This window comes from Schistocerca serialis, chromosome 2 (genome assembly GCF_023864345.2).
Source record: "Schistocerca serialis cubense isolate TAMUIC-IGC-003099 chromosome 2, iqSchSeri2.2, whole genome shotgun sequence".
NCBI classification, from domain to species: domain Eukaryota; kingdom Metazoa; phylum Arthropoda; class Insecta; order Orthoptera; family Acrididae; genus Schistocerca; species Schistocerca serialis.
This window is the reverse complement of record NC_064639.1, coordinates 132,794,514-132,820,154: the sequence shown is the minus strand read 5'-3', so window position 1 is coordinate 132,820,154 and position 25,641 is coordinate 132,794,514. Positions and strand designations below refer to the sequence as shown.

Genomic DNA, 25,641 nt, shown 5'->3' with positions numbered 1-25,641 from the left:
TTTGTGTGTTGAAAGAGGACCCCTAACACCTCACCTGGTTAAAATATTAGGACGCACTACTCGGAAAATCCCGAGAAAAATCTATCCAAAGTTTCTTAGGTGCCAAATGAGTATAAAATGTTAGTACATTGCCGAGCCGCCGTTTGGCCTACATGGTTAGCGTTCGGAACTTTATGCCCGAGATCTCGGGTTCGATTCCTACTCCCGCACATTTTTTTTTCTTCTGTTGCTTGCAAAAATTGCAGCGCATTGTTACAGGAGAATCGTGAAATTAATTCCCGTGAAGATTGTGTAAAAATTCATTCCATAATTCACCATCAATTATCGTCACCAATATTCCGAGACATGATTCAATATTCCTGGTTGGCCTCAAAATTATCAGAAACTCAAAACGTTTTAGTAAATGTTAATGGGGCATATTTTTGTACAGTTTTATTGCAAACGCCCTGTGATTGTAAAAAATTCGCTTTTATATGTTGCGCAAGGTGTCGCAAAAATTGTTGCTTTGTTTGTTTTTTACGATAATTACCACTGCGGTTCTTGTTTATAATTATTATATGTATAAAAATTGAATGTTTCCCAATCGACTTTGCTATTCTGATTAAAAACCCAATGTTTCTCCTCATATACTTTACAATGAAAAATGGAAAACCCACCGCCATGAATTGTGTTGTTGGACAAAAAGAAAATAATCTTTATTCAACAATGTAACTAATTTGTTAAAGATAATGTTGGTTCGGGAAACTTTCTGAATAATTGGTGGAATAACAAAAGAAAATGAAACAGAAGGAAAAAAGTGCTGGAGGAGGAATCGAACCGAGCCCTAAACATCTAGGCCAGACGGAAATGCACTAACATTTTATACTCATCGGCACCTTTGGATTGATTTTTCCCAGGATTTTCCGGGTAGTGCGACCTAATATAATTTGGGACAAATCCCCGACCCCATCGTCGTGCCGTCTCCTTGTTAGAGCGTGTGTTGCCCTACAGGAGCGGATGAGTGAGGATGTTGTTTCCACAGCTCCTTCCGGGCCTCCCCTGCTGGAGAACGAGGCCCTGCTGCAGCTGGTGAGCGACTACTTCGTGCCGCTGGTGTCCACCCTGCTGCACCTGCCCACGGAGGCCGCGCGCCTGCTGGCCTCCGTCCAGGTGCGGGACTTCTACTTCGGACACTCCAACATCACGCTGGAGCACGCCCAGGCCATCGTCGACGTAAGTCGCTCACCTGTCTTTCCACTTGTGTGACTCTGCCAGTCCTATCGTACGAGGGCAAGTCAATTATTATCAGCAAAGTAGTTACAAAATTTTATTGTAATTGGTGTGGAGATTGCGCACTCTAAACTTGTATACCAGTAACAAGACCAGTTTGTAGTTGCAACACTTCTTTATTGATTACACAAACACATGAAATCATCAGCAGTAATAATGAATTAACAACATTTTCATATCAAGGCCCTATCCACAATTAGTATTTAAAAATGCACAAAATGAGTATAAAGAATTGTAGAGCACAGAAACAGCTTCAAATATATAGTCATTTAAAAATGTTATACAGGAATGAAACTTTTCGATGTAATAGAAGCAGTAACTTAAATTAACTAGCAAACAGGAGGTACTTCAGTCTTGCCACAGCCATACTGCAATATGACCAAATCTTAAATTACTTTAAATATACCACTTAGGGATAGGCACAACCAGGGTACAATTTGCCCTTTGTGTGTGTTTATGTTCATAAATTTACTGACTTCTTTTTATTATCACTCAGTTTTACACTTATGGAAGCTTACGGCAAAAGGTCAATTTGATGAACATGTGATGGACGCGAGCAAACGTTAATCTATTACGATTTCACAAACACACGATCCCAAGGGTGAACTTATACTCGACTTTCCGCAGTAGAAAATCTTCTGCCTAAAACAAGCCTCTCGTTGAATGGAATCGAAAAATAGCGCGTTAACGGGGTCCGGACGGCCCTGAGTTCAAATCCTGGGATTTCCGTCACACTGCAAGCTCGCAGGGCGAGGTTTGCTCGCGTCGAACACTATACACGTTTCTGAAAAGAGAAAGACTTGAGCTACAGACACACTGTAGTATATACAAGTTACACACACACACACACACACACACACATATATATATATATATATATATACATATACATATATATATATATATATATATATATATATATATATATATATATATATATATATATATATATATATACACACATAGAAAAGCAATACCTTAATACAAACATATTACAAGTTAACCCATGAACAGAATTAAGGAGCTTAGTTTCCTTTGATCCACAAAAAAAATCTAGATACTAAGTACCTAGCGGGACAATCCATACACCCAACAAATTATTAAGAAACAACAACTACCACTAATTCGTAAAACCAGAAAATTCTAAATCTATAACTAAATTAAGAAATGACGTTCAAGTGAACCAGCCACCTTCAGCATGCCACTAAGCACCAAATCCAAACTTACTAATGCGACGCGCTGTTTCTAGCCACTTTAGTAACATAATTTCTTGGCCGTTCCAGATCATAGCTCGCCTCACCACCACTGCAGTGAATGTTTTGCTGGCCACGAGCAACTGCAACAGTCAACAGTCCTTAAAAAATGGTTCAAATGGCTCTGAGCACTATGGGACTCAACTGCTGAGGTCATTAGTCCCCTAGAACTTAGAACTAGTTAAACCTAACTAACCTAAGGACATCACAAACATCCATGCCCGAGGCAGGATTCGAACCTGCGACCGTAGCGGCCTTGCGGTTCCAGACTGCAGCGCCTTTAGCCGCACGGCCACTTCGGCCGGCTCAACAGTCCTTAAGTACGCAATAGTATTCACTATATATAGAAGGAGGAACCCACCACGAAAGCTTAGCGCTTAATTTTTTCCTTCTTCATGTGAAATTCACACGCCATCCATCCACATAGCTCTCGAGCTATTAGCAAATCCTGGTCGCCACTGGCCAGCCGTGTCAATACAACTTTAATACTTTCCGGCAGCGGCCCATGCTTCTTAGTTGCTCCAACCAAACTGGTCCTCACGGCATACGGCCGTGCCACGTGACATGGTGTCGACAACTACCCACAACAACATCGAATGCACGTCACGTCACAGACTGACTCGGTTCATGCGCGGAACCACTCTCCTCGACTTGAGAACGCGCGCCACCATAAATAACGTGCCTCAAAGAGGCAAAGAGAACAGGGCACAGGAACGATCAAAGATGGAAGTAAGAATCGATATCGCCTGGCGCCAGTAATCAAATAGGAAACTTACAAGAACATCATTTTTCGGCATAGTCTCCTTGCGATTCAACACACTTGGTCCATCGTTGTACAAGCTTCGTGATGCCCTCATAAAAGAAGGTTCTCGGTTCAGCCGCGAGAGAGGAATGCACCGCTTCTTTCACTGCTTCGTCCGAGGCAAATCGACGGCCCGTTAATGCCTTTACGAGTGGTGCAAACAAGTGATAGTCAGAAGGGGCTAGATCGGGACTATATGGAGGATGATCCAGTACTTCAAATTTGAGTTTCTGGAGCGTTTCAGCAGTGTGGGCAGCAGTATGCGGACGGGAATTGCCGTGCAACAACACAACACCTTTTGACAGCAATCCTCGAAAAATGGTTCAAATGGCTCTGAGCTCTATGGGACTTAACATCTATGGTCATCAGTCCCCTAGAACTTAGAACTACTTAAACCTAACTAACCTAAGGACATCACACAACACCCAGCCATCAGGAGGCAGAGAAAATCCCTGACCCCGCCGGGAATCGAACCCGGGAACCCGGGCGTGGGAAGCGAGAACGTTACCGCACGACCACGAGTTGCAGGCAGCAATCCTCGGCGATTGCTTCGAATTGGAGGCTTTACCCTGGCAGTAAGCATCTCACTGTAACGTACACTGTTTATTGTTGTACTCCTTTCCCCAAAATGTTCCAGTACTGGACCTTGCGCGTCCCAAAAAACTGTAAGCATCAGTTTTCCTGCGGACTGTGGGTCTTGAACTTTTTCTTGCACGGCGAATTTGGATGTTTCCATTCCATGCTCTGCCGTTTACTCTCCGGCTCGTAATGATGGATCCATGTTTCGTCACCAGTAATGATCCTGTCTAAGAAGTTGTCCCCTTTGTTACCATAGCGATCCAAATGTTTTTTTTTGTTGATGTTTGTTTATGCAACTGTGTGAGTTGTTTTGGGACTCATCTTGCTCAAACTTTAAGAAACCCAAGTCTGTTGTGGACGATTTCGTTGGCAGAACCATGACTAATTTTGCACACGATGTGCCACTTCGTCAGTAGTTAATCGTCTGTCCAATAGAATCATTTCACGTAAACACTCAGTGGTTTCTTCGTTTTTGGCGGTAAACGGTCGTCCGGCTCCTTCATCGTGCGTAACACTTGTGCGACCATTTCGGAATTTTTCAATCCATTCGTAGACACTCCGTTGTAGCAAAACACTGTTCCCGTACTGTACCGAAAGTCTTCTATGAATTTCGGCCCCTGATACGCCTTCCGACCACAAAAAAAAAAAACGGATCACTCAACGTTGCTCTTCTTTGTTGCAAATAGACAGTGGAGCACCCATGATTAACATCACGGCAGCGGTAACGAAACTAACCTAGCAGCTTGAAAAATGCAAAGATATAACAACAAATAAACAAAGCATGCGTCATCAACGTAAAACTATAGTACTACCAAAATAAACAAAAATATAACTAAATTGCGAGTAATAATTGACTTACCCTCGTATAATGATAGTCAACATGTGAAATTATACCGTTGGTTATTGTTGTTGTGTTGTTGTAGTAGTCTTAAATCTGAAGACTGGTTTGATGCAGCTCTCCACGCTGCTCTATCCTGTGCAAGCCCCTTCATCTCCATATAACTGCTGGAGCCCACAGTTATTTGACTCTACCTACTGCACTCGTCTCTTGGTCTCCATCTACAATTTTACTCCCCCCCCCCCCCCCAACTTCCTTTCAGTACTAAATTAACGATTCCTTTCTTCAGAATGTGCCCTATCAACCGCTCCCTTCAAGTTATGCCACAGATTTCTTTTCTCCCCAGGTCTATTCATTATCTCCTCAGTAGTCCCCATGATCCATCCATTCGATCTTCATAATTCTTCTGTAGCACCGCATTTCAAAATCTTCTATTCTCTTCTTCTGTCAGCTGCTTATCATCCATGTTTCACTCCCATATTAGGCTACTCTCAGACAAAAGGCCTTCAGAAAAGACTCCCTAACATTTAAACCCATATTCGATGTTATCAAATTTCTCTTCTTTCAGAAACACTTTGCTTGTCACTTCCAGCTTACATTGTATACCCCCCCTATACTTCGCCTGTTATCAGTTATTTCTCTGCCTACTACTTTAAGTGTCTCATTTCCTAACCTAATTCCCTCAGCATCACCTGATTTAATTCGACTACATTCCTTTAACCATATTTGGGTTTTCTTAATATTCATCTTATATCCTCCTTTCAACACACTATCCTTTCCGTTCAACAGCTCTTCCAACTCCTTTTCTCTCTCTGGCAGAATTACAATGACATCAGCAGACCTCAAAGTTTTAATTTTTTTCTCTGTGAACTTTAATTCCTTCTCCAAATTTTGCTTTCGCTTCTTTTACCGCCTGCCCAATGTACAGGTTGAATAACCTCGGGAATAGGCTACAAAGCTGTCTCATTGCCTTTTCAACCACTCTTTACCTTTCATGGCCTTCGACTCGTTTAACGGCCGTCTTGTTTCGTCACAAGTTGTACATAATTACACCTATGAGATCAAAATAAAGCTTCCGTTTCGAAACAGGAAAGCTAATCGATAAAGAAAATGTACAACTCATCGAAAATGATCACTTTCTACATTATTATGTTAAAAGCATGATAGATATTGAAATATAATAGTGCAGTCTCTTGAAACTGACACGGAAAGAGATTCAGTGAAATTTGACATTGTCAGTTTGGAGCATGCGAACTGTTTTGGGAAATAATTTTTTTTTCTCGCAGGTGTCTTGATCACACTGGATGTACTTATAACAATATAGTAGCTACGAGGTCGTCTTCAGAATCAGTGACAGGTCTGTCAGTTATCTAACACCTATATCGCCTATTAGACATTATATTGATCAAGATGGGCATTAGGTGATTCTCTGAGTATTACTTTTATAACGAGATTCCACGGTTAGGGTAACAACTCGTTCGAGATGAAACCGTTAAGCCGTTGTAAATCCACCCAATGTGATGGAGACAACTGTTAACTGGTAAACGTTTCATCAATTGTTTGGACTCACACTTTCCTAGCCTTTACCTTGGTGCTCCTGGTCTGCTGAAATTCCATGATTAGCCAAATTATATGAGACCTCAACTTTTCCCGGCGAATCGAATGTTCAAATAACTTACGGGTTTGCTGCCGGGTGACGTCGTCGAACACCGCCGATATTTCGACAGGAGCACACTCTGCCATTCGCAAGGAAGAAAAAATGTGCAAGCAAATTTAATACCTCGGTTCACAAAGGAGAAACAAGGAAGACACCACACACAGAACAAGTGTCAACACAGCCAAAGATAACCAACATCAGAAATATCGACAGTTACTATTAATCAACAGATGAGGTAGCACTAATTCTGTCCCTCTGTTTTTTGATGAGAGACAGAGCCAGTTTCCAAGCAGCATTTAAACAAAATCCACCATCTCTGTTAATAAGGTTGCTTGATCGTCTGATTTCAACAGCTTCCTTAATAACACTATCCCAATAGCTGGACGTGCAAGCCAGAATCTGCGTGTTGTTGTATTCTATAGGATGACCGGTGTCAAGGCAATGTTCTGCAATAGCGGATTTGCTCGGCTGTTGTAAGCGTGTGTGACGCTTATGTTCAATACACCTATCTTCCACAGTCCTGATTGTCTGACCAATATATGACATGCCACAACTGCAAGGAATACGATAGACCCCAGCCTTACGCAAACCAAGATCATCTTTTACCGACGCCAACAGGGCCTTAATCTTAGAAGGTGGTCGAAAAACACATTTCACATCATATTTCCGCAAAGTACGGCCAATCCTGTTGGAAATGCTTCCTGCGTAAGACAAAAAGTCCGTAGACTTTGGTGCCACTTCGTTGCTATCGTCACTCACCCGTTGCACAGAAGGCTGATAGCGCAACGCACGTTTGATCTGCCTCTCACTATAACCATTCTGGCGAAAGGTGACTTCGAGATGTGCTAGCTCAGCTGCCAAACTTTCAGGGTCTGAGATAACGTGGGCCCTGTGAACCAAGGTGCGAAGTACTCCACGCTGGCAGGGTGCGCTCCTGTCGAAATATCGGCGGTGTTCGACGACGCCACCCGGCAGCAAACCCATAAGTTATTTGAACAGCCAAATTATATTTTATTTTTACTTCCTGGCAGATGACCTTTTTTTACTACACCATTTGATCAAAAGTCTCCCTACATCTATTACTGGACGTTAATGTGGGGTGAGAGTCAGTTTGAACTCTGCTGAGAACATTTTCAGTAAGGTGTCTAAAGTCTGTTGGGGAGTAGCAGCCCATTCTTCCTCAAAAGCCGAAACAGGGGAATATAGTAATGTTGGACGCAGGGGCCTGGAGCGAAGACTACGTCCTCACTCACCCTCTACGTCCTCTGCTTCACACAGTACACAATGCTATAAAATGTGTTCATATCCTTTCGCATTTAGTGTTTTGTTAAAGGAGGAGGAGAAGGTTAGTGTTTAACGTCCCGTCGACAAAGAGGTCATTAGGGACGGGGCACAAGCTCGGATTAGAGAAGAATGGAGAAGAAAAGTGGCCCTGCCCTTTCGAAGGAAACATTCCGGCACTTGCCTGAAGCGGTTTGGGGAAATCACGAAAAACCTAAATCTGGATGGCCGGAGACGGGTTTCAACGGTCGTCCTCCAGAATGCGAGTCCAGTGTGCTAACCATTGCGCCACCTCTCTTGGTGTGTTTTCTTAAACGCAATAACGATACCACATCTTAACCATGAAAAGCGCCCGCATACCATGGCACCATCTCCTCCACACTTCACTGCTGCTGCTACAAATGTTTGCAGGTAACGTTCTCCATGCATCTGGCAAACACAAACTCTTTCATCGTATTGCTACCACGTGCAGCGTGATTCATCGCTCCAAATCACTCGTTTCCACTCACCCACTGTCCAGTGGCTTCACACTGGACTCGCATTCGGGAGGACGACGGTTCAATCTCTCTTCTGGCCATCCTGATTTAGATTTTCCGTGATTCCCCTAAATCGCTCCAGGCAAATGAAGGGATGGTTCCTTTGAATGGGCACGGCCGACTTCCTTCCGCGTCGTTCCCTAACCCGTTGAGACCGATGACCTCGCTGTCTGGTCTCCTCCCTCACAGCAACCAAACACAACTCTCTACTTATTACACAAAACTCTCCGCCTCCTGTTATACAGATGGGTCCGACTCCCGTGACATCTAGCAGTCACTTCCAAATTACATAGGGCTGTCCGCATACTTTTACATCTACATCTACGTGATTACGCTGCTATTCACAATGAAGTGCCTGGCAGAGGGTTCAATGAACCACCTTCAAGCTGTCTCTCTACCGTTCCACTCTCGAAAGGCGCGTGGGAGAAACGAGTACATAAATTTCTCTTATTTTATCATTTCTCCCTATGTAAATGGATGCCAACAGAATGTTTTCGCAATCGGAGGAGAAAACTGGTGATTGAAATTCCATGAGAAGACCCCGTCGCAACGAAAAACGTCTTTATTTTAATGATCGCCACTTCAATTCACGTACCATATCTGTGGCACTATCTCCCCTATTTCGCGATAATACAAAACGAGCTGCCCTTCTTTGTACTTTTTAGATGTCATCCGTCAGTCTCATCTGATGGGGATCCCACAGCGCACAGCAATACTCCAGAATAGGGCGGACTAGCGTGGTGTAAGCAGTCTCTTTACTAGACCTCTTGCACCTTCTAAGTGTTCTGCCAGTGAATCACAGTCTTTGTTTGGCTCTACACACAACATTATCTATGTGATCGTTCCAATTTAGGTTATTTGGAATTGTAGTCCCTAAGTATTTAGTTGAATTTACAGCCTTGAGATTTCTGTGACTTAACGCGTAATCGAAATTTAGCTTATTTCTTTTAGTACTCAAGTGAATGACTTCACACTTTTCCTTATTCAGGGTCAATTGCCACTTTTCGCACCATACAGATATCTCATCTAAATCATTTTGCAATTCGTTTTGGTACTCTGATGACTTTACAAGACGGTAAATGACAGCATCATCTGCAAACAATCTAAGACGGCTACTCAGATTGTCTCCTATGTCGTTAATATAGATCAGTAACAAATCCTTGACGAACGCCGGCCGGAGCCGCGCGACTGCTACAGTCGCAGGTTCGAATCCTGCCTCGGGCATGGATGTGTGTGATGTCGTTAGGTTAGTTAGGTTTAAGTAGTTCTAAGTTCTAGGGGACTGATGACCACAGATGTTAAGCCCCATAGTGCTCAGAGCCATATTACGAACGCCGGATATTATTTCTGTTTTACTCGATGAGTTTCGGTTTATTTCTACGAACTGTGACCTTTCTGGCAGGAAATCTCGAATCCAGTTGCACAAGTGAGGCGATATTCCATAGCACGCAGTTTGGTTAGAAGACGCTAGTGAGGAACGGTGTCGAAAGCCTTCTGAAAATCTAAAAATATGGAATCAATCTGACATCCTCTGTCGATAGCACTCATTACTTCATGAATATAAAGAGCTAGTTGTGTTCGCAAGAAAGATATTTTCTGAATCCGTGCTGATTACTACGTGTCAGTAAATCGTTTTCTTCGAGGTACTTCGTAATGTTCGAATACAGTATATGTTCAAAACCCCCACTGCAGATCGACGTTACTGATATGAACCTCTAATTCAACCGATTACTCCTACTTCCCTAGTTACTTTTGATCAGAAATTGTACGCCAGCAGGTTAATTTTTACCCCATCATTACATGAAAATGAAGATAAATTTTTAAATATAATAGTCCGATCATACGAAATTAACACGGAAAGAGCTTCAGTGACAGTTTAGATTAATCAAAGAAGAAAAAAACAATGAAACAACACTCCTGGAAATGGAAAAAAGAACACATTGACACCGGTGTGTCAGACCCACCATACTTGCAACGGACACTGCGAGAGGGCTGTACAAGCAATGATCACACGCACGGCACAGCGGACACACCAGGAACCGCGGTGTTGGCCGTCGAATGGCGCTAGCTGCCCAGCATTTGTGCACCGCCGCCGTCAGTGTCAGCCAGTTTGCCGTGGCATACGGAGCTCCATCGCAGTCTTTAACACTGGTAGCATGCCGCGACAGCGTGGACGTGAACCGTATGTGCAGTTGACGGACTTTGAGCGAGGGCGTATAGTGGGCATGCGGGAGGCCGGGTGGACGTACCGCCGAATTGCTCAACACGTGGGGCATGAGGTCTCCACAGTACATCGATGTTGTCGCCAGTGGTCGGCGGAAGGTGCACGTGCCCGTCGACCTGGGACCGGACCGCAGCGACGCACGGATGCACGCCAAGACCGTAGGATCCTACGCAGTGCCGTAGGGGACCGCGCCGCCACTTCCCAGCAAAATAGGGACACTGTTGCTCCTGGGGTATCGGCGAGGACCATTCGCAACCGTCTCCATGAAGCTGGGCTACGGTCCCGCACACGGTTAGGCCGTCTTCCGCTCACGCCCCAACATCGTGCAGCTCGCCTCCAGTGGTGTCGCGACAGGCGTGAATGGAGGGACGAATGGAGACGTGTCGTCTTCAGCGATGAGAGTGGCTTCTGCCTTGGTGCCAATGATGGTCGTATGCGTGTTTGGCGCCGTGCAGGTGAGCGCCACAATCAGGACTGCATACGACCGAGGCACACAGGGCTAACACCCGGCATCATGGTGTGGGGAGCGATCTCCTACACTGGCCGTACACCACTGGTGATCGTCGAGGGGACACTGAATAGTGCACGGTACATCCAAACCGTCATCGAACCCATCGTTCTACGATTCCTAGACCGGCAAGGGAACTTGCTGTTCCAACAGGACAATGCACGTCCGCATGTATCCCGTGCCACCCAACGTGCTCTAGAAGGTGTAAGTCAACTACCCTGGCCAGCAAGATCTCCGAATCTGTCCCCCATTGAGCATGTTTGGGACTGGATGAAGCGTCGTCTCACGCGGTCTGCACGTCCAGCACGAACGCTGGTCCAACTGAGGCGCCAGGTGGAAATGGCATGGCAAGCCGTTCCACAGGACTACATCCAGCATCTCTACGATCGTCTCCATGGGAGAATAGCAGCCTGCATTGCTGCGAAAGGTGGATATACACTGTATTAGTGCCGACATTGTGCATGCTCTGTTGCCTGTGTCTATGTGCCTGTGGTTCTGTCAGTGTGATCATGTGATGTATCTGACCCCAGGAATGTGTCAATAAAGTTTCCCCTTCCTGGGACAATGAATTCACGGTGTTCTTATTTCAATTTCCAGGAGTGTAGTAATAATACAGTCGCCAGTAGAAGAAGATAGCGCGGTGATAAAATGAACACTAACAGTGTTAATAATAGTGACCTGCTGATGAGAGCCAATGATATTAGATGGAGAACACATGGATGGTGTAAAATGAAATGAAATGACCATGCGGCATTGATGGCTGGGAGGCTCCATCCGGGAATGTTTCGCTGCAGAGTTGCAAGTCTTATTTCAGGTGACGCCACACTGGGTGAATCGCGTATCGATGATGATGAGGACAACACAACACTCAGTCCACCAGCGCAGAAAATTTCCAGGCAGGCTGGGAATCAAACTCGAGCCCGCTACATGGTAGGCAAACACGTTACCACTCAGCTAAGCATTATTGTGCTTTGACAGCAAACGGAGTGATATTACATTCGGTAAGAAAATTCCTCTAAAATGCTTTCTATTTCAGTGTGTTCTGCAATAGAGTGCACACAGAAATGCGAATGCAATGTGTCAAACGCGCGATATATTTCGTTACCAAGGTTCCAGGGTGTACTGCCGGATGCAGTCGTCGAAGGTCCACGATATTTCAGCGACAATCGTTCCGCCATCATCAGTACCACCTTATGATGGCAGAACGGTTGTGGATCTTCGACGCATCCGGCAGTACACCCGAGAACCTCGGAAGCGACATATACGCTGGGAAAGCCTCAGATCCCATAACGCGCTATATTTGCTGCAATATTCGTTTGTGAGCATTCGAGGTAACTCATCTAAGATCGTTAATAAAATATCAAATTCCTTTCAGTTCTGGGCGCTACAGTCTGGAACCGCGCGACCGCTAAGGTCGCAGGTTCAAATCCTGCCTCGGGCATAGATGTGTGTGATGTCCTTAGGTTAGTTAGGTTTAAGTAGTTCTAAGTTCTAGGGGACTGATGACCGCAGCTGTTAAGTCCCATAGTGCTCAGAGCCATTTGAACCATTCCTTTCAGTTCCGATTACCGATTATGAAGTTAAACAGTAAAACGCACTTCCAAATCGCCAGTTCTCGTGTGGTTTCTCACTTTCCAGGCAGAATATAACAAGCTGCGCAGCTACTTCAGTACAATGTAATATGCCCACTGTCAGAGCATTAAAATTGCTTTGAATACTTCCAAACAGTAAACTTATTTAACTATGTACTCGTACGTACAATCTGGGTAGTAAGTTCCCACAAAAGAAAAACAGAAAATTTCTCCTCAAATCATATGCAGTTACTACCGGTCTAATTAAATTTGAAGTTAAAATCTCCTGGATTGTTAGGCCGCGTCGTATTTCTGTTAAACGATCGACGTTTCTGACCTCTCTGCTGGGATCTTCTTCAGGATATTGTGGTGGAGCACTGTAGACTGAGCACTGTCACAGAGTGTCGCGTTCTCTTATAAAAGGGAGTTTTCCTAGCTTGCGCTGGAGGGTAAAAATCTTGTGGCCCCCATTGGTAGGCCATCGCCATTGGATGATAGAGAAGTATTTCTGCGCTGATGTTGAAGACATGGGGTTACTGGTTAAAATTCTTGTGGCTACCATTGATGGGCCAACGTCATGGTTAGAAATTGACTTTTCCCGTACTTACGCTGCAGAAGAGTTATTGATCAAAATTCCTCCTGCAGATGTGAATTGGCCATCACCATAGCTTACAAGCGAAACGGGCAGAGCAAAAGAGATATTTGCGACTTAATTGATTTATGTATTCGATCGAGCTATTTTAAATAAACGGTGAATTCTATGAACAGTCTGATGGTCTTGGTATGGGCTCACGCTTGTCGGCTGTAGCAGCTGATATTTTTATGGAACATTTTGAGTAATAGCCATTAAGTAGTGCTCCGCGGAAGCCTTCTTGTTGGCTCCGCTGTATGGATGACACACTTGCTATATGACCACAGAGCGAAGAAGAACTTCATGGGTTGCACAATTTCTTAAATGGAATTCATTCCAGAATCAAGCTTACCTTGAAGACTAATAGTGAGATCAATCTCCGTTCCTAAATGTGTTCGTATATAGAAGATCTGACCACACTCTAGGACACAGACTGTATAGAAAGCCTACAATCACAAACACGTGTTTAGAGGCCAATCGCACCACCTCCCAGCCCAGAAGCACGCAGTGCTCAACATTCTATTTTCACGTGCCTTCAGTATCAGCGATGACTATAGCTTGAAATCGGACTTGGATTTTTCAAGAAGACAATGAAGGCCAATGGCTATGACAGTTTGTCTGTAAACAGGACTTTTTAGCGAAGTAAAATTATGCAAGTAGGAATGACCAGGAACCGCTTTCTCCCACTGTTAAGTTATCGTTTTTTTCTGTCGTAACTGACTGTATAGGCAGGCTTCTAGGGAAAAACGGTATTCAGACCAATTTCATCAGTCAAAACGAAATAAAAGACCTCTTCCGACCGAAAACTGATGTAACTAATTTTTCCACACTGCGAGCGTTTATGAAATGACGTGTGGCGGCGGAAAAGTGTTCATAGGGGAAAATGGGAGGACTGTTAAAGAACGATCGAGGGGGTACACAAAAAATCACGGAATAACATAGCCGTGGACGGAGCTTCTGTGTCACCCATTATTGCCGCTAAGCGTGTACAGCGCAACTTATTGTTCAACGCCGCCTATGCTGTCGACCTGGCTTGTCCTGTTCAACTACAGTGATTGTTTTTGCTGGTGCTGTTTTGTTCTTGTTTCGTTTTTTATGATGGCAAGTTTGATTGAACAACGTGCAGCTGTCAAATTTCGTTTTCTACTTGGTAAAAGTTCTGCTGAAGATGATTTAATGCTGAAAACAGCTTACCAAGATGAAGCTATGGGGAAAATTCAGGTGTACGAGTGGTCTGCTCGATTTAAAAATGGCGACACGTCGATTGGTGACAAACCTCGTTCTGGACGTCCATCAACTGTCCGAATCGACGAAAATATTGAAAAAATTCGAGAGCTTGTGCTACAGACCGTCGACGGACAATTAATCAACTGTCAGAGATTAGTGGGTTATCTTGGAGCTCGGTTCAGCGAATTTTAACGGAAGGTTTTGGAATGAAAAGGGCTGCTGCCAAGTGTGTTCCTCGGGTAACAATGAAAAGGAGCGTTGAGTTGAAACATGTCGTGCTTTGAAAGAACAGCATCAAACTGATCCAGATTTTCTGTCAAAGGTCATTGCTGGTGATCAGCCATGGTGGTATGGTTACAACCCAGGAACAAAGCAACAGTCAAGTCAATGGAAGACGTCACCGCCACCCCGTCCAAAAAAATGTCGTCAAGTCAAATCAAACATCAAAACAATGCTGATTTACATTCTTTATGCCAAGGGTTTAGTTCATTCAGAATTTATTTCCCAGATCAGACCGTGAATCAAAGCTTTAATTTGGAATTACAATTAAATGAATACCCCCTAGGTGCATACAGGTGTTAATATAATTCAACGGGGACAGTTGAAAATGTGTGCCCCCACCGGGACTCGAACCTGGGATCTGCTGCTTACATGGCAGACGCTCTATCAATCTTCTTTTTAAATTCGTTTTGTTCTATATTGATCATTGAACTTGTTCGGGGCGAACGTCCGATGACACCCGTTTAGGTTCTTCGATGATCCATTCGCTCAGTTTTCTGTTACAGAGGGTAGCGAACCCTCTGACCGAACACGCTGAGCTACCGTGCCGCCTAGATCCATCTGAGCCACCGAGGACACAGAGGATAGTGCGACTGCAGCGACTTATCTCTGGCACGCCTCCCGTGAGACCCACATTCTCAACTTATTGTCCCGCACTATATTCATAGTGCCCCTGTCCGTTATACTCATTACTCGCGGCTTTTTGCCGATTCCCGTAAGAATTCGAGCACTGTTTGTGCATCCGCACAGAAGAAGATGGTCAAATAGCCGGTGAGCCTTAAGTATATACACTACTGGCCGGTAAAATTGCTGCACCACGAAGATGACGTGCTACAGACGCGAAATTTAACCGACAGGAAGAAGATGCTGTGATATGCAAATGATTAGCTTTTCAGAGCATTCACACAAGATTGGCGCCGGTGGCGACACCTACAACGTGCTGACATGAGGAAAGTTTCCAACCGATTTCGCGTACACAAACAGCAGTTGACCGGCGTTGCCTGGTGAAACGTTGTTGTGATGCCTCGGGTAAGGAGGAGAAGTGCGTACCATCACGTTTCCGACTTTGATAAAGGTCGGATTGTAGGCTATCGCGATTGCGTTTTATCATATCGCGACATTGCTGCTCGTGTTAGTCGAGATCCAATGATTGTTAGCAGAATATGAAATCGGTGGGTTCAGTAGGGTAATAGAGAACGCCGTACTGGATCCCAACGGCCTCGTATCACTACCAGTCGAGATGACAGGCATCTTATCCGCCTGGCTGTACGGATCGTGCAGCCACGTCTCGATCCCTGAGTCAACAGATGGGGACGTTTGCAAGACAACAACCATCTGCACGAACAGTTCGACGACGTTTACAGCAGTTTGAACTATCAGCTCGGAGATCGTGGCTGCAGTTACCCTTGACGCTGCATCACAGACAGGAGCACCTGCGATGGTGTACTCAACGACGAATCTGGGTGCACAAATGGCAAAACGTCATTTCTTCGGATGAATCCAGGTTCTGTTTACAGCATCATGATGGTCGCATCCGTGATGGCGACATCGCGGTGAACGCACATTGGAAGCGTGTATTCGTCATCGCCATACTGGCGTATCACCCGGCGTGATGGTATGGGGTGCCATTGGTTACACGTCTCGGTCACCTCTTGTTCGCATTGACGGCACCTTGAACAGTGGACGTTACATTTCAGATGTGTTACGACCCGTGGCTCTACCCTTCATTCGATCCCTGCGAAACCCTAGATTTCAGCAGGATAATGCACGACCGCATGTTGCAGGTCCTGTAAGGGCATTTCTGGATACAGAAAATGTTCGACTGCTTCCCTGTCCAGCACATTCTCCAGATCTCTCACCAACTGAAAACGTCTGGTCAATGGTGGCCGAACAACTGGCTCGTCACAATACGCCACTCACTACTCTTGATGAAGTGTGGTATCGTGTTGAAGCTGCATGGGCAGCTGTACCTGTACACGCCATCCAAACTCTGTTTGACTCAATGCCCAGGCGTATCAAGGCCGTTATTACGGCCAGAGGTGGTTGTTCTGGGTACTGATTTCTCAGGATCTATGCACCCAAACTGCGTGAAAATGTAATCACATGTCAGTTCTAGTATAATACATTTGACCAATGAATACCCGTTTATCATCTGAATTTCTTCTTGGTGTAGCAATTTTAATGGCCAGTAGTGTATATACATAGTATACTTTAATTTGGAAGTTTTAAGAAGATTGTGCTGCAGTGTTCATAAAAAAAGACCCAATATGTGGCAGACAGGAGACTGATTCTTCCACCACGACAATGTACCTGCACACACAGCGATCTCCGTTAGACAGTTTTTGACTAAAAATGGCATGTTTCCGCTGCCACACACACCTTACTCACCTGACCTGGCTTCATGAGACTTTTTCTTATTTCCAAGCATGAAAAGGAGCATGAAAGGTTTCTTTTGGTACCGCATTGCACACAGGCAAGCGAATGCCACACGCGGCTAAAACAAAGTGTGAAATCGGTGGTAGCGGAACATCACGACAGCTGTGGCCTTGACATCGATTTCACTAAAGTACTTGTGCTGACTAAGGAAACTAACATTTATAGAAGTCCGAGAAGCGATTGAAATTTCCGAGAAGGCATGTAACTTCAATAGAGGTGACGGCTATAGGTTTCCGGCGTCGTGGCTCCCGCCAACAAGGAAGTGGATACGCGGCCTCGGCGTGCGAGCAACACAGACAGCGCCCTGGAAGCCGCCTCTGCGGACAGTAATGCTTTGAATAAACGTAAGCCCTCTCTTGCTCCGCCCGTTTCGCTTCTAGCCAATTATGATGGCTCACCAATGACAGCAGGAGGATTTTTAACCAATAACTCTTCTCTAGCGCCGGTCGGAGTGGCCGTGCGGTTCTAGGCGCTACAGTCTGGACCCGAGCGACCGCTACGGTCGCAGGTTCGAATCCTGCCTCGGGCATGGATGTGTGTGATGTCCTTAGGTTGGTTAGGTTTAATTAGTTCTAAGTTCTAGGCGACTGATGACCTCAGCAGTTAAGTCGCATAGCGCTCAGAGCCATTTGAACCATTTTTCTTCTCTAGCATTAGTGCTGGAAAAATCCCTTTCTAACCATGACGTTGGCGCATCTATGGCAGCCACAGGAGATTTAGCCAATACCCCCTTCTTCGGCATTAGCGCGGCAACATTTCTGTTACTGCCTAATGACGATGGGTCACCAACAGTAGTCGCAAGAATTTTACCCAATAATCCCACTTCTCTAGCACAAGCGCGGGGAATCTCCGTTTTATAAGGGAAAGCGACACTGGTCTCTGGCCCAAACAACGGCCCCAACCTTTCTCTCCCACAGAAACTGAAGGCATCCGATCGGAGATCAAACTCGTAGGGTCCAGAATTCCGCAAGGCTCGGTCTTGACGCCAGTTTACAATCTACGTCAACGAGATGCTGGCCATTACAAACGAACTGGCACAGTTCGCTGATGACACTGTGTACTTTACGAGTTGGCGCCAACATAACGCCAACATCAGAAGACTACAGACACAATTGAACCTCATCACATAGTGGTGCAGACATAACTCAAATTACCCTGGCCAAAACAACGTCAATATACTTTAGCAAGAAGACGAAACAGCTAGACGAAACCTTACTATACAAAGCAGAAGGTGCCATTGAGCTCAACTGGCAAGTATCTTGGAGTCATCAATCGGCACCTTCTTTTTTTTTTCATAGACACGTGCAAGCCCTAAAACGAAAGTCTCTGGCATGCCAAGGGAACTGATACTACTATTCTACAGCAGGCAGCTCAACATCTCAACAAAAGTTAGTGTACAAGGCAACTGTACTATCAAAAGTACTGTATGGCAGCACGTCAAGAGGCCTAGCTAGCAAGACCCAAATGCAGCGCATCCAATGGTTACAACATAAAGTCCTTCGGTGCTTACTTGGAACTTCGCGATACACGCGCATCCAGGCACTGTATTTGGAGCTCAATATGGAAGCTATTGTAGAAATGATCAAACTCAGATCTACTAAAATCCATGAGAAATTAGACCAACTCATAATTTTCATACGACACATCCGAGTAGGAGATACTACCAGAACAGAACCCTTGCATCGCTACAGCGTCACCACGGCATTAGTTGAATAGGAAATTAAACACAAAGCACTACAGATAAAGAAGTAAGGAAGAGAAACTTATGGACCTATGACCCTTACAAGTCCTCCCCAAATCCAACAAACTAAACTTTAAAGTGTCACCGAGAAGCAGAGATCGCTGAGGAAAAGTTGGGGCTGAAACAAAGTGGGGGGGGGGGGGGGGGAAGGGAGGAGGGGGGGGGGAGGAGAGCCCTCTGACAGTCTCAGTTTACAGTGGACATCACAAGATCCTGAAGAAGATCCCAGCTGAAGGGTCGAAACGTCTATCGTTTAAAAGAAATACGACTCAGCAATACGACTCAGCCTAACAACCTAGAAGATTTTAACTTCAGTGAGGACAGCCACGAAAGCCTGCAGAATTACTACTATATTTTTGACTTATAAATGGATTTTGATAACACTTCTTTATTTCGTTTCTCTTACCGATTATAGATGTGCAGCGGAGTAATAATGTGGCACATAGCGTGTTGAATACAGTACTGAGAAAACTTTTTCGGTTGTAACACTTTTAAATTCTAATAGAGTAATTGTTAGTAGATACATGGTCATGTTGTACCCTGGAACAGTTTCGCGCATCTGGGAAAACACGTTTCTGGAGTAACTTTCGTAGTTCCAGAAAAAGCCTGCAGCAAACATGCGACCTCGCACTCAAGGAATTCCTTGCCAGCCATATTACAACAAAACGCGCTTGCGTGCAAACCTGGCCCAATGTTCCCAATTACACAGTAATATATAACTGAGAAAAGCTAATCGAAGTTTTCCAGATGTACGCATATATTTTGATACAAAAACGAGATTCTGTGCATTCAAGAGAAAGTGAATGCCATCATTTCAAAATCGAATGAGAAAATAAATTTACATGGCTGCCTGGAGGCTAAAGTCTGAAAAGTGTTCCAAGGTACAACACCGTCCCCTACTCAAGGGCACTGAACCAATTTGGAGTCTACTATTAATTTATGCACGACAAAATTTTTCACTTTTGCTCTGTATGTAACACCAGCCTGAAACTCTTTTCCCAGATGATGAGCGACATCTTCCTTGTGGAACCAGCGGACTCAGCTGTGCGGATCATCGCCAATCATTCTGATTCTGCACCCGTGTACTACTACCAGTTCGACTACCGGGGACCTGAACTGGGCAACACAACATAAGGTAAGTGGTCACAGCTTGTGTGCTTAATGATCGACATGAGCCAGTGAGCCGAAAGAAGCTACACTACTGGTAATTAAAACTGCGATACCAGAACCATAGCAAGTAATAAAATTTTGCTTTTGTGCGTCTATATTATGGCAGGAGCAATAAAAGATTAAATCTGTATCTGATTTAGGGGTACATAGACCACGAAATTTAGCGCACAAGACAGTCAACTCTGGCAGCAAAAGTGGCTCAACCCGAATGGGCATTGCCGGCCGCAGGTGACCGAGCGGTTCTGGGCGCTTCAGTCCGGAACCGCACGACTGCTACGGTCGCAGGTTCGAATCCTGCCTCGGGCATGGATGTGTGTGATGTCCTTAGGTTAGTTAGGTTTAATTAGTTCTAAGTTCTAGGGGACTGATGACCTCAGATGTTAAGTCCCATAGAGCCATTTGAACCATTTGAACAGAATGGGCATCGAGCCGAACTGAGCTTCGATGATAGATTCGTGTGCGTATTTCTATGACGCTTGGAATGCCCGAGTTCATCAATTGTAGTTGCTTGGAATACAGTAGAAAAAGAACAGATTACTTTGAGAGATGAAATGGTGAAGGCAGCAGAAGATCGGATAAGTAAACAAACACGACCTAGCACGAGGCTGGTCCAGTAAATAAGTTTCCCTATTTTATTTCTCTGCAATATAAACTGTACCCGTGGCGTGTGAGAACTGCCGAGTTCGAGTGGTATGTGTTTACAGTGCTCGCACCATGACAAAGTGTGTACGGTTGTGAGCTGCGCTCTGTCATTCGTTTTTTTTTCCGCAGAAAAACAACTGTCCACTGTCGATATCCATCAGGAGCTAATCTCTGTCTGCGGGGAAGGCTGTATGAGCATTCAAATGGGGATCAGACCTAGGTGCATCATTCGGTCCCTGAGACAAAACATCAGAGCATGGCCTGGAAGAAACCTGCCGAAATTGCCCCAAAAAAGGCAACGATCACATATTCGTCAGGGAAAGTTATGGAAACCATCTTTTGGGGTTGTCAGGGGCTGTTACTCGTTCACCGCCTGCCTCGAAACACCGCAGTAAATGTAGAGACGTACTAAAACGTCTCGAGGAACCTGCAATCTGCCATCAAAAGAAACGTCGTGGACTTTTGTTTCGCAGAAGTCACTTCCTTTATGACAATGCTCGGCCTCATGAAGCTCCAATGACCCACGCGGAGTTCGGGAGGCTCAACCCGGAAGTTTTCCGCGTCCTCCGTATCGCCAGATCTTGCTCCCCAAGTGACTCAAAGATTATCTTACATGGAAACAGCTGGTTACTAGCGCATAACCCGACCTGGTACAATACTTGGTTGGAAAAACTTGTGGCACGTTACCAAAAACATAACGACTATGTAGAAAAGTAACAGAAGCGTTGTAGAATATCACTCACGTGTAATCTATTTTATAAAATAGGGAAACTTACTTACTGGACGCACCTCGTAAAAATCCTTGGATATCAAAGGTGATTTGAATTAGATGAAAGGAGAAAATACAAAAGTGTAGCAAATGAAACAGGCTAAAGGGAGTACAGACGTCTCAAAAATTACTGACAGCAAGTGAAAAACGGCTAAGCATAAATGACTCGAGCACAAATGTAAGGATTTGGAAGCAAATGTCACTAGGTTAAAGATAGATCCCGCCTACGGTGAAATTAAAGAGGCCTTTGAAGAAAAGAAAATCAGCTATATGAATATCAAGAGCTCAGATGGAAAACCGGTCTTAAGCAAAGAAGGGAAAGCTGAAAAGTGGAAAGAGTATACCGAGGGTCCACACTAGGGAGACGTACTAGAAGGCAATATTATAGAAAGGGTGTAGGACGTAGATGAAGATGAGATGTGAGATATGATACTGCGCGAATAATTTAACAGAGCACCGAAAGAATTACGTCGTAACTAGGCCCCTGAAGCAGACGACGTATGCTTGTGAGAGCCAGTCATGACAAAACTATTCCACCTGCGACTCAGAAAGGTGAAATACTCTCAGACTTCAATATGAATGCGATAATGCCAATTTTAAAAAAATGCAGGTATTGACAGATGTGAATATTACCGAACTATCCGTTTAATAAGCCATTGTTGCAAAATACTGGTAAGAATTCTTTACAGCTGAATGAGGAAAACTGGTAGAAGCCGACCTACGGGAAGATCAGTTCAGATTCTGGAGAAATGTAGGAACACATGTGACACTATTGCGGTTAGGAGTGCTGTTAGAAGATAGGTTAAGGAAAGGCAAACATATGTTTATAGCATTTTTAGACGTAGAGGAAGCTTTTCACAATAGGTCTTCGAAATTCTGGAGGTCGCAGGGGTAAAATACGGGAAGAATAAGGTTATTTAAAATTTGTTCAGCAGCCAGACATCAGTTATGTCTACTTGTGTAGTAACCAGACATTGGCTATAGGGGTCGAAGGGCGTGAAAGGAAAGCAGTGGTTGAAAACGGAATGAGACAGGGTTGTTGCCTTCCCCGACGATATTCAATCTGTACACTGAGCAAGCTGTGAATGAAAGCAAGGAGAAATTTGGAGTAGGGATTAAAGTTCAGGGACAAGAAATAAAAACTTTGAGGTTTGCTGTTTGCCGTTTACGTTGTAGTTCTATCGGAGACAGCAAATTATTTGGAAGAGCATTGAATAGAATGGACAGTGCGTTGAAAGAAGGATATAAGATGAACATCAACAAAAATATTGAAATGTAGTCGAATTAAATCAGGTGATGCTGACTTAGATTAGAAAACGAGACGCTTAAAGCATGTAATGTCTCTAAAAATGTTATTGCTAATGAAAAATGATTTAATTGTTATCGATTATCACTTCTGGTTATTATTTAGCTTTACAGGTTTGCCAGTTAAAGTCCATTAATAGAAATTGCGGCCTATGTATTTTCATTGAGTTCGACCTGTTTACTAACGCGTCACAGTGTCATTTCACTGATTCTTGTAATGAATTATTGCAATTAATAGTACTTTCTGCCTTCTCTAGCATAAGAGTATGGCTTTAAAATCAGGGGATAACACACATCTGTGGCTAGCTAACTCACTACGTAGTAGATAGACATTATAAAACAAAAATTCCATGTGAAATCTCTCACCGAAATTAAATATCAAACAGTTTGGATTAACTTCAGTTCTCATTTAGTTGGTCTAATGCTATTTTACTGAGGAAATAATTTTAATAGCTCTTCGTTACACGTAGCCAGGCCCGAAACACAAAAAATTACTTAAAGTCCACCTACTTGGAAGAAACCATAAAATATTGGCTACACCAGATCAAGTTAGTCCTGTGAAAGAAAGTATTAGTATTTGTTGCGCTGATATGAGTGCTGCTGGAAAGAAAAAAGGTCTAAATTCAGTTCTACCGCTTAATGGCGGAGATCTGGTCAATCAGGCGCTGCTAGATTGTTTTGCCGTTGGCTTGCTATGAATAGTGAAATAATTCAGATATAGGTATTTGACTCAGGGCATACAAAACTACGGAATAAAGACATGAAATAACCAGTTTTAAACATTTCTCTATTTTAACAGTTAATTCATAGCATATACGGCTACAAACTTGATATGGCTACGTAAGTTGTTATCACATATACGGGAACAAGAGAACGAGAGACAGGGAGCGTACATCGTCTCCTCTACATATAGAAAAATCATGTATAATAATTCTCATTAACACATTTCCACAATATGTCTGTACGACGGATATCATCTGTGATTTAACATATTAATAAGATTTGCAAAATTAATTATTTCTGTTAATAGGTTTGTCTACACGTCCAAATGACAGTACAGTCTCACATATATTTCGTCGAATTGCATTTTATGACAACGTATAGGGACGCCATAAGCAGTAAATGAGTTTTGCTATTTGGGCAGTAGAGAGGTTATAAACTGTACTCCGGCAACGACAATAAAAGCATTTCTGAACAAAATAAATTTGTTAACATTAAATATAAATTTAAGTGTTGGGAACTCTTTTCTGGAGATATTCGTCCGGAGAGTACTCTGCGCGGAAAAAAATAGTGGACAATAAACAGTCCAGACAAGGAGAGAATAGAGACTTCTGAAATGTGGTCCTACAGTATAACGCTGAAGATTAGAAGGGTAGATCGCCTAACTAATGAATAGGTACCGATAAGAATTAAGGACCAAAGAAATTTGTGTCTCAACTTGACTGAAAAAAGGGATCGGTTGATACTCCACGTTCTGAGACACCAAGGGATCGTTAATTTAATACTGCAGTGAAGTGTGACTGGAAAAAATTATAAAGGGAGACCAAGCAATGAATGCAAAGAGGAGTCCAAATGGATGTAGGCTGCAGCAGTTATTCAGAGATGAAGAGGCATGGGGAGCTGCCTCAAAGCAGTCGTGAGACTGAAGTCCACAACAACAACGAAGTGGCTTGTGATTGGTGGCATTTTGGTCTCTCGGCAACCTGCACCTAGATGTTTTAAGTGGGTGAGAGATCGGAAGAACATGCTGGCTAGCTCAGCAATCCAACAAGTTATGTCAAGGTAGGTAAGGGCAGCTACAGAAGGCATTGTGTTATTTAGTTGAAAGATAATGATACAGAGTCTTCCGAGATAGGGCACAGTCACTGCCCTTAACACATTACAAACGTAACACCTTCTGAATGGATTACGAGTTGTGTAAACCAGAGGTGATCGTGCTGTGAGCCCAACGGCAACCCATCCCATAACACCAGTTTCTGAGCCTGTATGACGGTGACGGACGTAATATGACAACGTGCGTTCTTGTCGGAGCCTCCACTTACAGATACACCTCGCGTGGTGCTGTACACAGAGCAGGGATCCATCTGGACAGATGATATAATGCTATTCCTACGTCCAGTGTCGTCGTTGGTCGCACCAGTGTCGGCGCGTCTCTCTCTTCCATAGCGCCAAGAGGAGTCGCAACAACTTTCGCTGTTCAGGACAGTCTGTGGTTGCGCTGCCCATGAGGATCCTTATCTTCCTCAAAACAATCCCGTTTACTGGCTCAAGGTCGTGAAGTTGTTGTACAATTCTGCATGATGGCGCTCAACAATATGTGTGTCCTCTCAGGTGCTAGTCAAGTGGGACTATTGAGATCGTTTGTGAGGTTGAGTGTGGCTCTTCTGAACCCCTCGATTCTATATTGGCATGACAGTCGCAGGATTCCCAACAAGACGAACAGCGATATGGCGGAACTATAAACTGCAGCCTCGATAAGTCACGATCTTGCAGCTGTGAATTCCAGCTAATCCTCTTAGACGTTTCCTCTCTGACAAAAGGCCTAACATGATCTTCTCACAAACAAACAACTAAAATGCTATTTGGAAACTAGAAACGCGTTTAGTATTCTTCCATTATGCACAGAATCCTGCGATTGTCACGCCAGTATGGAATCGATGGGTTCAGAAGTGCCATACTCAGCCACACGAAGCACCTCTATGGCCCCACATAACTAGCGCCTGAGAGGGCGAACATATTGTTCAACTTGGCCATGCAGGACTGTACGGCAGTGACAATGAAATGCAAGTATTTGCGTATGAAATGTACTGTGCACTTTGTGCCAGTTTCGTATTGATGACTTGTTGCCTTCAAGGGGTTGCAGCTCTAATGGCCAACAGTGTATCTGTTACTGTGTCCCACATCAGCGACAATGATCTTTTGT

At 44.2% G+C, this 25,641-nt stretch overlaps 1 protein-coding gene across 1 annotated transcript in view; it reads left to right on the top strand.

The window, feature by feature from the left end:
* The window catches only part of LOC126455778 (venom carboxylesterase-6-like), a 46,894-nt gene extending 26,928 nt beyond the window's left edge, over positions 1–19,966 (top strand). The window contains exons 5-6 of the mRNA XM_050091543.1: positions 1,022–1,212; positions 19,835–19,966. Coding sequence (XP_049947500.1) covers positions 1,022–1,212; positions 19,835–19,966 — 323 coding nt within the window. The remainder of the gene's footprint in view (positions 1–1,021; positions 1,213–19,834) is intronic.
* The last annotated feature ends 5,675 nt before the right edge of the window (positions 19,967–25,641 follow it).